General features: G+C 32.3%; 1 protein-coding gene across 2 annotated transcripts in view; it reads right to left on the minus strand.

The window, feature by feature from the left end:
- Positions 1–12,267, minus strand: part of SNX2 (sorting nexin 2) — a 65,651-nt gene that overhangs the window by 10,485 nt on the left and 42,899 nt on the right. For both annotated transcript variants that reach the window (XM_070374086.1, XM_005894576.2), the window contains exons 8-11: positions 9,160–9,235; positions 8,085–8,198; positions 7,739–7,832; positions 6,129–6,334 (exon numbers count right to left, since the gene is read on the minus strand). In XM_070374086.1, the coding sequence (XP_070230187.1) occupies positions 6,129–6,334; positions 7,739–7,832; positions 8,085–8,198; positions 9,160–9,235 (490 nt within the window). The remainder of the gene's footprint in view (positions 1–6,128; positions 6,335–7,738; positions 7,833–8,084; positions 8,199–9,159; positions 9,236–12,267) is intronic.

Consider the following 12,267-nt stretch of genomic DNA (forward strand, 5'->3'; position numbering starts at 1 on the left):
ACTGAAAACAATAAAACCGAGTATTTATATGCTATTCTTTATACTAAGATACTGAAAATAAACATGCTAATATCAAAAGAAGTAGATTTCCATACTCATTTACATAAAAATAAAAACCCACCCATAACTGGATGAAATATACAAAATCCATTTCACTAGCCTTTAGGGTTTAAAATCTGGCCTATAACAAGGTTTCTAACAGAGTTTTATGCTTTGAAGAAAGACTTTTTAATAGGAAAATGCTGGTATCCATATCTACAATTGAAAGTTTTCCTACTAAAATATCAAAAGCAGATTTAAGTTTTGGAAATATGTCAGAAAATTGAAAACAGGAAATTGGAAAAGCTGTAAGATAACAAAGCAAAGTAAAAATGTGGTGGAAGACATTATCAATAGCAAATAAAAGAAAAGCCAAACAATTTAAAGGTATAACAAAATGGGGAATGGGGAAAAGAGAGAGAGTCTTATACAAGATGAAAAGGGCAAATGGATGTACATATCTAGTATGCAGAACCTAATGAAGAAATAGACAAAAAAAAAAAAAAAAAAAAAGAACAGAAAAATCCAACCAACTCCATGACTTCTTTCAAGGGGTTTGGCAGAGCAAGAACAAGTTACTAGAAGACAGTAATTAGAGAATTCTTTAAAAAAAACAAAAAACAAAAAGCTGATGGACAGGATGGAATACAACAGTAATCCCTTTTCTAACTTGATGTTGAGGATATATTCATATTTTTTTAGTATTTATTAATTGAATAAATGAATCAAACATTAATAGGTGAAACAGTTATCTTCATTTATTCCAAGTAAAGTGTTCTGGATCAAGAAACAGTAAATTAATAAATGTTCTTATAAGAACTTGATGAAGAAGAAAGCACCTAGATTGTGTATTTTCAAAATGTAGGCTTTGGAAAAAATGAAATTTGGATTCGAACACTAGTTTTGTCGCTTAAAACTTTGAGTAAATTCCCAAAATACCCAAAAAACTGGGTAAATTACCCAAAGTCACTTGACTTTGGGTAAATTCATTTAATTTCTATAATCCACAGTTCTCTCAAATATAAAAGAGGAAAATGAGATCTAGATTTATGCACTGGAAATAAAATGAAAAAAGTATATAGCATGCACAGTGACTTAACCTACCAGATGTTTAATAATTAGAAGATACTATTACAGCTTACATATAAGTAACATACACACATAAATGTAGTTGATTAACTAGATATCTACTAGAAGTGCACATAATAATAATTTAGTAGGGAAAAAATAATTGGACTGTATTCAGAAAAATACTAGTTCTGTATTTGTGTATTATAAAAATGTGGGCAATAATATTAAAAATTCCAAGTCAACAGATAGTTCTTAAAGACAATACACATTTTAATTAACCAGGACAAGAGACATACTAGACAAGTGGGGTCGCACAGAGTCAGACACGACTGAAGCGACTTAGCAGCAGACAATTAAGTTAAAAACACTCTTATCTATAGGCATTGAAATCCGTTTTATTAGATTTGTCATCTCATATCATTTCTCTTCTCTCAGTAGTGAGTCCTAGTGTCCTCTTTGCTTTTCCTGTTTAAAAGACCATATTAGCCTTAAAACATTTCTCATTATGAATTAATTTTGCTTCAGCCAAATTAAAGTGGGCCAAAATCACAAAAGTAACAAATCTAACACAAATACATTCCCAAAGTCACTATCCTTTAAAAGAAGCAATCCCTGTGCCTTACCATATACACAAATTTTAAAAGTAATTTAAGATTTTTAGGCCTAGTTTCCCTTTAAATGGACAGAGCCATATCAGCTCTTTATTTATAAATTCCTCTGTTCAATAACTAAATTTATTATTTAAAATATTTACCAATACAGGGCAGAAACGAACTAAAATGCCCTTTAATTTTAATATTTGCTTAAGTTCTTAACATGTATCAACGGGCCTTTTCAGTGACATACTACCTGAAACTAATTTGGTCTCTGCCCAGTTTATTTCATAATATTCCAGAACCATCACATGTTTATTGTGGTACAGATACAGGAACAATTTTAAAGGCAAAATGATAAAAGTCTGGTTACGTTAGAAAAAAAAAATTAATCTTAACTCCATAAAAATTAACTTTTTCTTCATTTGTCTTTCTACCCTTGTAACACTAGAATATAAAGAGAAAATCAGAACCACACTTAATCTTCTAAAAATGTGATCTTAAAAATCAAATTATTGTTGAGGTTTGACAGAAACCAACAAAATTCTGTAAAGCAATTATCCTTCAATTAAAAAAAATCAAATTATAATGTAATGTAAGCCTTTGCACGGCAAGATACTAATCCACTCTGGTATAAACAGTTTTATCTGTAAGAGGGAAACATTTAGACTGGTGATTCACTTTAGACTCCATACCCCTGGCGATTTTGTGGTACCTATCTGTATGCAAGCTAGTCTAAATTAGATAAGGTTGCAGTTGTAGAGCAGTTTTCCTAGCCAACCAGGAAATTTGAGGCTGTAATTTTAATTTTTTCCCATTGTAATTTAATTAATACCATATTCTACTTCAGTGAATCTGAAAGTATGTGGCCCAGATTCCTGGAGTCCTGAAAGAATGCTGATTATACAGACAGACAATGAAGATGCTAAACTTCTTGGGGAATCCATCTATTGATTTTTTTTAAAATTACATTTTATATATTTTATACATTTACTTTCAGAGCAAGAATTCCTTATAAAGAATTCTAGTGCTGAAAACACTGAAAACTACTCCCTCAATTCCTGACCCTACTCTAGAGGTTCATAGGAGGCCAACACATGAAAATGTATGTAACGAGTTTACCATTTAATACATGTCAGTTAACAGTACTACCCAAAATGTGGAGTCCCAGATGTCAGAGGCTGTACAAAAGAGGAAAACAGAAATTTTCTGGCTTAAAGGCCAGAACTGGGGAGTATTTTGAGCAGGTGAACTTTTATCTTTTTCTTTAAGACCCCAATTTCTCCTGTTCTCAGCACCCTCACTTTAAGCTAGTTCTCAAAGTACTTTAGCTTCAAAATTACCATCATTTTGAAAAATACTCTCCATATGGATAGAACAAAGGGCTAAATAGTATTAAACAGCTATTAGAAATCAGTAAGACAAAAAAATTAAAGAAAACTGGGCAAAGGACATAAACAGTTCATAGAAAAAAGAAATACAAAAGGTTTACCGTTTGTCAAAATGCTTACATTCACAATAACTAAAGAAATTAAAACTTATACCTCTTCAGAGAGTAACATGGCAGTGTTCATGGGTATTTAAAATTCATATATCCACTGGTCAAGTAATTCTACTTCTAGGGATTTTATGCCCAAAGAGTTATTATCAAAATACTTAATATTTAATATTAGACTGATCAAATAATTCAAGGTCTATCTATATGATAAATGATGGAATATGATTAACCATTTAAAAGATTACAACATATCTTTACATAAACTGATAAACAGATCTCTTAGAAATGGAGTGGGTAAAAAAGCAGGCAAAGAACTGTGCATATAGTATGCTCCTTTTTGAAGAAGGAAGAGATGAATGGAGAGAAAAAGGTGGTTAAGAAAAAGAGATAGAAAGAAGGAAAAAAAAGAAAATTAGTTTCATACACATGCATGGCTAATTCTGTAAAGACACCTCACAGTATCTGACTGAGGGAAGAGAGATTAGAGGTCTTGGGTAGAAAAGAAATTTACCTTTTAGGGCTGCTAGAATTATTCTATGCATGTATTACTTATTCAAATACAAACAGTTTAAATTTAAAAACAAAAAATAAAGACCATAAAAATGTCATATAAATGTCATTTATAATTTCTCAATTCCTTTATGAAATTGAGTTGGGCTAGGTTTCAGTAGAAAATCAATCTGAAACAGCTTAATGCATCTTAACGTATAACTTGACCACAGACCATACTGATTTAGTATTTCCCAAAGGGTGTTCCATATATGTGCAAGGACATTAACTGGACAAGGACAGGGATATCACAAACATTATCTCAAAGACTTAGTTGACCGTGGTACATTTTTCAGTGTCAGTGTTCTGTAGGAAACATTCTAGGATGTGAATATAACTGTAACTTCATGAGATGCAAAAATACAATAAGAAGGTAGAGGCAGTATGAGAAAAGCTGTTTTTGAAGGATGAGCATCCATCACACAGGAAGATTAACACTGAGAGGGAGTCTTCTCCCAGGTTAGCTCTTCTCAGCATGTCTCACACAGTGCCAAGTGTCCCTTTTTGAACCCAGAGGTTTTTTCTGGAGGTGTTATTCTTTTTAACAACAGCTCTCATGCTAGTGGGAGTTCTGGAATGAGGTGAGAGCAGGTGGCAGAGAAACAGGAACCATTATCTATAAACTGGACTTTGGTGTATCACTAGTTGCCTGTTTAAAATGAAGTATAAGATCATGGCATCCAGTCCCATCACTTCATGGGAAATAGATGGGGAAACTGTGGAAACAGTGTCAGACTTTATGTTTTTGGGCTCCAAAATCACAGCAGATGGTGACTGCAGCCATGAAATTAAAAGATGCTTACTCCTTGGAAGGAAAGTTATGACCAACCTAGCACATTGAAAAGCAGAGACATTACTTTGCCAACAAAGGTCCATCTAGTCAAGGCTATGGTTTTTCCAGTGGTCATGTATGGATATGAGAGTTGGACTGTGAAGAAGGCTGAGTGCCAAAGAATTGATACTTTTGAACTGTGGTGTTGGAGAAGACTCTTGAGAGTCCCTTGGACTGCAAGGAGATCCAACCAGTCCATTCTGAAGGAGATCAGCCCTGGGATTTCTTTGGAAGGAATGATGCTAAAGCTGAAACTCCAGTACTTTGGCCACCTGAGGGGAAGAGTTGACTCACTGGAAAAGACTCTGATGCTGGGAGGGATTGGGGGCAGGAGGAGAAGGGGACGACAGAGGATGAGATGGCTGGATGGCATCACTGACTCGATGGACGTGAGTCTGAGTGAACTCCGGGAGTTGGTGATAGACAGGGAGGCCTGGCGTGCTGAGATTCATGGGGTCGCAAAGAGTTAGACACGACTGAGTGACTGAACTGAACTGAATACTCTAACTATCTATATTAACATCTTTAAATAGCTGAAGAGAAAAATTAACCACCAGGATAAAGAGTGACATCTAAGAGTAAATACAAACAAAATTGATAATTTAGCCTAAACCTAAGGAGCCTCTATAAAGTGCTAAGAACCCTCCAGCAATAAACTGTCACTAGCCTGAGAACGGAATCATCTAAAAGATGCATCAGTGTTCTGATTACAGATGAATATCAATTTGATCAGACTTAAGCTGAAAAAATTTTGTGTAAGAAAGCAAGGAACAAGGTTGCATTAACTTTCTAGATGTTTGAATTCAAAGTAAACTTCCAGTTCCCCTTATTCCATAAACTAATGTTCATAACAATACTTCAAAGACACCATAAGATCTTAAAAAGTATATTCCAAAACATGTAACAGACAAAATAACAGTTCAATTATCTGAATATTAGAGATATCTGTAAAAGACTAATTTTTATTAGTTAATAGGTTTACTTTCTCAATTATTCAGAAACTTAAGACTGCTCATCCTCAACCATTACAACTTGAAAACACAGTTCTTTATCTAATCTAGTCCCATGTCATCTATAAATACGTGATGACCACACCAAATGTTTTCTTATCATCTAAATTCACGCTAAAGTCACCGTTAAATGTATTCATGCAACAGTCAGTCAGTTCTGGTTTCGTCTGATTTATTATAACTTTACTAATGAGAACAGAGTCCAGTGGTAGTGTCAGCTCATACTAGAAAGAGTAAACTAATGCTATCAGTTAGTTGCAAACTTCTATATGTAAATATGTAAGTATGTATGTATTGGTTTTACCGTATTTGGCATCTTTAGATCCCTTAAAAAAAAAATCAATTCTGTCTATGGTATTAAGTCATGGGGAAGAGAATATTAAGTTATGAATAATCATCTTGAAATCATTTTATACATACTAGTATAGTATGTAATTTACATACTTAAATGCATGCCTAATAGGAAACCATATTCTTCTTATAAGCAAAACAGTGAAGTATGAAAAATTCAAGGAAGATTACAAAATAAGGCTTACTTTCACTGCAGCAATAAGACGAATGTAGTCACTAAGTAGTTCTGAAAACATGTAAAAGTCAGCAAAAGCTTGTTCTTGATGTAACTGGTCTATCTTCTCCTCAACCTCTGCAAGCTGAGACAAAGCTCTAGATAGAGCAGTATGATCTTCAGAATTACCTAACATGGCAGCACTTTTAGCAAAGGCAGCTGTGTTGGCTGAAAGTTCTGAAATAGAAAAGCATTCATTTTTAGTGTTCACTAGTGAAGTTCTTAAATATTGCATTGATATTTTACATTCTCTTTAAATTTTATCTATTTACAAGCTGCTCAAATATTTTAAAATAACACTGTAAAGCAATATGCTCCAATTAAAAAATAAGAAAAATATTTAAAAATAATAAAAACAGTCATTAAAATGCCTTGGGCATATAAACGTCAACTGTTCAGAGCTCTACTGAAAATTTAGAAGTACACTGCCTATACGCCTAGGGTATAAACTATGTTTAAAAACTTGATATAATAATCTCCCTTCCCATTCTCCTCCTAAGTGCTTCTCTGTCTAGTCCTAAAAAAGACAAAAAATAAATATTTTTATATGAAAAGCACTGGGAACACTCACAATTGATTTGTATTACATTATCTGGCCTTTAAACATGTATTTATCATTGAAAATAACAATTTTTATGAGATTATTATTTAGCACACAGGAAGAAAACAAGGCAAAACTGTATATATAATTCACATAAATCTTATTCTTTTTTCCTTTGTGTGCAACACCAAAGCTTAGTGAAATATTAAGAATTTTTGAATGTGATCATTTTAAACACATCAAACAGAAAAACAGATGTCAAGAACTAACGATTACTTTGCCTGGATTTGCTCTGTTGCTCTGCATTTCATAAAGTTCTCTTAAAGAACCATAAAATGTTCCCTAAGAGAGAATATAAATAGGAAAAACTGTTATAAACCACTTTCAGTGAGAAATATATTAGTAGATTTTTGTAATTACTTTTTTTTGCAATGTATTACTGATAATGGCACTTACAAGTAATAAATTATTTACTAAGTGGTTTAGAACGTGTTCTAGAAAGATAATTACTTACTAAGTGTTTCAGAAAGGTAATTCTAGAAGTCATGTATTCTTTAAAAATAAAACCAAAAACACCTCACAATGGAATAAAAAATTAGAACTCAAATTTTTAATGAATTTTAAATACTCCCCTTTCTGGGTTTTTAAATACTGTGGTTGAAAAATGAAGCAAATGCTTCACAGTTCTTTAGGAAATATAGGCACAAAACTACATTTTAAAGACAAATTTCAAGTATCAATTTTTGAATTTCATTCTTTAATTATTAAGAGTTACCAATAAGACATCTTCATTCATTCAGTATATGCTTAACAAAGAGTTAATTATCAAGCAGTTTTAATCTAAAATTCAAAATATACAAACCTAAGATTTTTCTCCTAAACTAGAAGATTAAAATACAAGAAAAAATATTAAGTAACAAAGTTGAAACAGAAAACATCCTCTTAAAACTATTCATTTCACAACTTTAATCATTTTTAATAAAATAAAATATCTGAATTAACTTACAGTGTTAAACATATAAATAACAAGACAAACAAACCTTTTCTATGACAGACCAAGGCTTCCACACTGGCATGAAGTTTCCTAAGTTGCTGATCCAGATTTTCAAATTGCTGCTGCTTTTCTTCAAACCACTAAGAGAAAAATGAAAAATGGAGCTAATTTAGCCACAACAAACCAGTGTAAATTAGGTTACCAATAGCAAGCTACATTCCTTGTTTTAAAGCAACGAATTAACCATGTAGAACCATGGTGGTCAACTGAGGTGCTGGGAACTACACTCAATAAGCAAATTAATATCCTATTTTCTACTTGTACAGCTTTAAAATGCAATTGTTGGGCTCATTAATTCATCTCATTATTCAAGTCGAAAAATCAGCTCTTACTGCATCCGATTCATTCATCTTGATTGTCATTTTGTTGACAGCGTCGGCAGCCTTGTTCACCATCCTCAATATTCCTGCTCCACTCAGAGCCTGTGTATTAACTGCTCTAGGCAGCTGGAATTGAATGACAAATAAGGGCAAACAAACCGGTTAAAAGCCTAGAGGCTTAACTGGCCACAAAAGGGACTGCCCCCACATAACACCCCCGAAAAAAAAAAAAAAAAAAAAAAGGAGGTTGTATTTTCTTCACTCTCATACATTTCAATAGTGAGATCTAATTTCTCAAATACACTACTTGTACATTCTCAAAGGAAAACTTAAAAAATAGACTTTCCATTTGTTTTTCTTCTGCACGTTTACATTTAGATAGAACAACACTCTGTTTGTCAAAATATATTAAGAAATTGCCAAGCACTTTAACACTGGCCACCTGTTTGCTAGCAGATATAAACTGTTTAAAAGGAAAAAAGGAGAAAGTCTTGAGAAAAATCTCCTTATGCTTAGTCAGGGCTGTGAGATTTGGAATTTTTTTTTTTTTTAACAACTCTGGAGTTCAAGTAGATTAAAAAAAAAGTCTCATACGGTAACAATTAGAGGATAAAATGTGCCAAATATAAAGATCAGCATGTTTATAATTAAAGTTCTTTCAAATCACACATTTCCCTTTCAAAACCTTAATAAGACTATTAGAATGTAGATATACAAACCCACATTCAACTATCTTTAAAATGAGGTCTGAATAAACTTATTTAATGCCTAAGCAATGACTTGGGTATTCAGAATTAGACTATTTGTAAGTTGTTCTTTTAAATCTGGTTTTAATATATTTCAAGAAAGGGAATAATCATCCTACAATTATTGATATGAAGATATTCTACTATGAATTTAGTTAATTAAAGCTAATTAAAGCACTAAGCAAAAAAACAAAACACAACATATTGTTTTATTCCATTTATTAATGCAGCTGTTTACTGAACACATATACTTATACTTATACCTATACTTATATAAATTACTATACTGATAATCATAAATGAGAACATTTACATATAAAAATTTAAAGCAGAAATAGTACCTCCGAACTTTCTAAGAACTGCCTTAAATCAGGATCCTGTAGTAAAGTTGGATGCTTTACTGTTCTTTGAAGATACCTAGATTTAAGAATAAAATGCTCCTTTATTTATCAGTAGCATCTTATTTTAAATCTTATTTCAACAAAAGAATATTTAAAAATTAAAAAAGATGCCTTCTGTTTGCTTCCTATCAGTTTGCTTTCACTCTGATTATGTAGAATTTTACAGTAATTTAATATTAATAAGCTTTGCATTCATCTTTTGAAAATTCATAATTACATAAAAAGAAAAATTCATAATTATGTAAAAAGAGGCACAGTAGGGGGGTAGGGGTAGGAATGGAGAGAGGTTAAATTACTTACCAAACTTCTCACTGCAAAATATTAGAGTTAGGGTACATATGTAAGTTTGTGAAACAACTCTATCTTTTGGCACGTCAGTATGTCCCCAGTCATTATTATCTATATTCTAGTAATATATATATTACTAATTAGTCCAAACTATTTTTTTTAATTGTCATCATTACCAAAATGGAGAACAGCCTACCAATTTTTTCCCCCTTGGCAGTAGATTTAAATTATCAAATCAGTTTTGATCCTCATTTGACAAGGACTAAATTTTTTTCAACATTTCTATTTCCAAGGTTTTGCTATTTTTGATGTTTTCCTTATACAACATCACATAAAATAAAAAGTAAAGAGAAAAATCACTACTTAAATCACTATCAGCTTACTTTAGTAATTTTTCTTTACGAGAAAAGGTCAAACCCTGACAGTCACAATACATTACCAATCCTTCTTTCATAAGAAAAAAAATTCCACTATTTCAATCACTGCTACTTATCTAATCCCATTTTTTAAAAATTGCTCTTTCCCCAGATTAATAATTACATGCAGTAATGTTTCTATTATTTTTTTTAAATTTTATTTTATTTTTAAACTTTACAACATTGTATTAGTTTTGCCCAACATATAATAATTAATATGCCTTTATTCTATTTATACAGAACAGATTATAGAATATGCCTAAGAGTTTCTGGGAAAAAAAAAGCTCAAACGTTAACATTTATATATTTTTATATATTTAAATAAAATATTTACCATATATATTTTCACCATATATATATATACCATAAAAATATTTTTATATATTTAAATAAAATATTTACCATATTAAACTTCATTTTAAGTCATCAGCTCATGTAAGAGGTCATTATAATAGAAGTGGTATTTAATAGATATGTACAGTACAATCTACACTGTGGTTTTAAAAATTATTTATTTGCTGCTTAGTTTATGAAACTAAAAAAAAGTACAGCAGGAACACTAATCCTGTAAGTTTGAGAAATGCTGATATTTTTCCACTGGAATTTTACTTAAACAGTTTTAACACTGAAGTTGTCCAGTACTACTCTAGCTGAGTTATTAAGTCCAGTACTCTTCCCTGGAAAATCCCATGGACGGAGGAGCCTGGTGGGCTGCAGTCCATGGGGTTGCTAAGAGTCGGGCACGACTGAGCAACTTCACTTTCACTTTTCACTTTCATGCATTGGAGAAGGAAACGGCAGCCCACTCCAGTGTTCTTGCCTGGAGAATCCCAGGAATGGGGAAGCCTAGCGGGCTGCCGTCTATGGGGTCGCACAGAGTCGGACACAACTGAAGCGACTTAGCAGCAGCAGCAGCAGGACTGTGTACTGTTTAAGAGCAGTTTGCATAAGTTGTTCATCTGAGTGCACACAACAGCAGATAAACAGCAAGCACTTAAGACATTCATAAAATGAACAAGCAAGGAAGTACACAACCTTTAAGAAAAACTGCAGTACTTCAAACATAAATGGAAATAGCTAATACTACTTATATTCTAAAATGACTTTTTAAAGTGAGTTCTAGTGAGAATTTTTGAGTGAGTTCTATTAAGTGAGAACACTAGTCTCATGCAATATTCCAAGAAAAAGAGTGTTTCTATAACCAAGAAAGTTTGAAATATATTACATACATATTCCTTTAAGATTCATAGTGAATAGCAGCATATTAAATGCTGTGAGAAGTACTGCAGGAAAAAGATCTGGTTTAACTTTGTTAAAGCTTACATTAATAAACCTCAACTGACAGTAAATTTCTTTTTTTCACCTTAAAACATACTAGCATTTTGAGGAATCAACGTTGAAAAAGACAATAAAAAAAGACAATAAAAAGACAATACTGCCTTTTTCTACGTTCTAGAAAAAGACAATAAAACTTTCTTAAGAGTTACATGAAAATAAAGGTAATCAACCACTTTAAAAAAGTATTAAACTTACATAATGTTAAAATTAAGAAAAGAAACATAAAACGGATTTTTAATTGATTATTTGTAACTATACACCAATTCAGAATTAAGGTCAGAGAAGGTTATAGATACGTAGAAGAAAGATAAAGAACAAAAACAAATGTAGGAAGAATACACTGAAAATACAATGCAAAGAGATATTGGGGGGAAGAACAAACACTGAAAGAAGACATAAATGAAAGACGCTAGGAACTGATGAAAAGTAAGTATCAGACTCTGCAAGAAGTGGTCAGCAGTTAGTTAAGATTTGTGCTAAGGAAAGGTTATCAGTATATTTACAATCACTAAGGGCTTTCAACTGCTTCCCTGGTGGCTGAGATGGTAAAGAATCTGCCTGCAATACAGGAGACCTGGGTTTGATGCCTGGATCTGGGAGATCCCTTGGCACCCCACTCCAGCATTCTTGCCTGGAGAATTCCATGGACAGAGAAGCCTGGAGGGCTATAGTCCATGGGGTCGCTTTCAAATTTCTACTTACTTACCAACACAAAATAAAGCAGGTTATACAAAATGCTTGAGAGAAACAGAGTTAAAGATATTTCTCTTGCTTTAGACTCAAAGATATGTGCTAACAAAGAGAGACCAAGAAGGCAAAAAGAACCTGTGTCTCTGATGACATTCATTTGATGATGATGAATATCTGATGATATTCAACAAACATATCTTGAGCATTTACTACACATCAGTTACTGTTCTGAGTACTCAGAATGTATCAATGAACAAAAGAGAACAAGATTCCTTTCCTACTGAAGCTTATATTAGAAAAAGAAGACAGACAACAA

The sequence above is a fragment of the Bos mutus genome, chromosome 7, assembly GCF_027580195.1.
Source record: "Bos mutus isolate GX-2022 chromosome 7, NWIPB_WYAK_1.1, whole genome shotgun sequence".
Lineage (NCBI taxonomy): Eukaryota > Metazoa > Chordata > Mammalia > Artiodactyla > Bovidae > Bos > Bos mutus.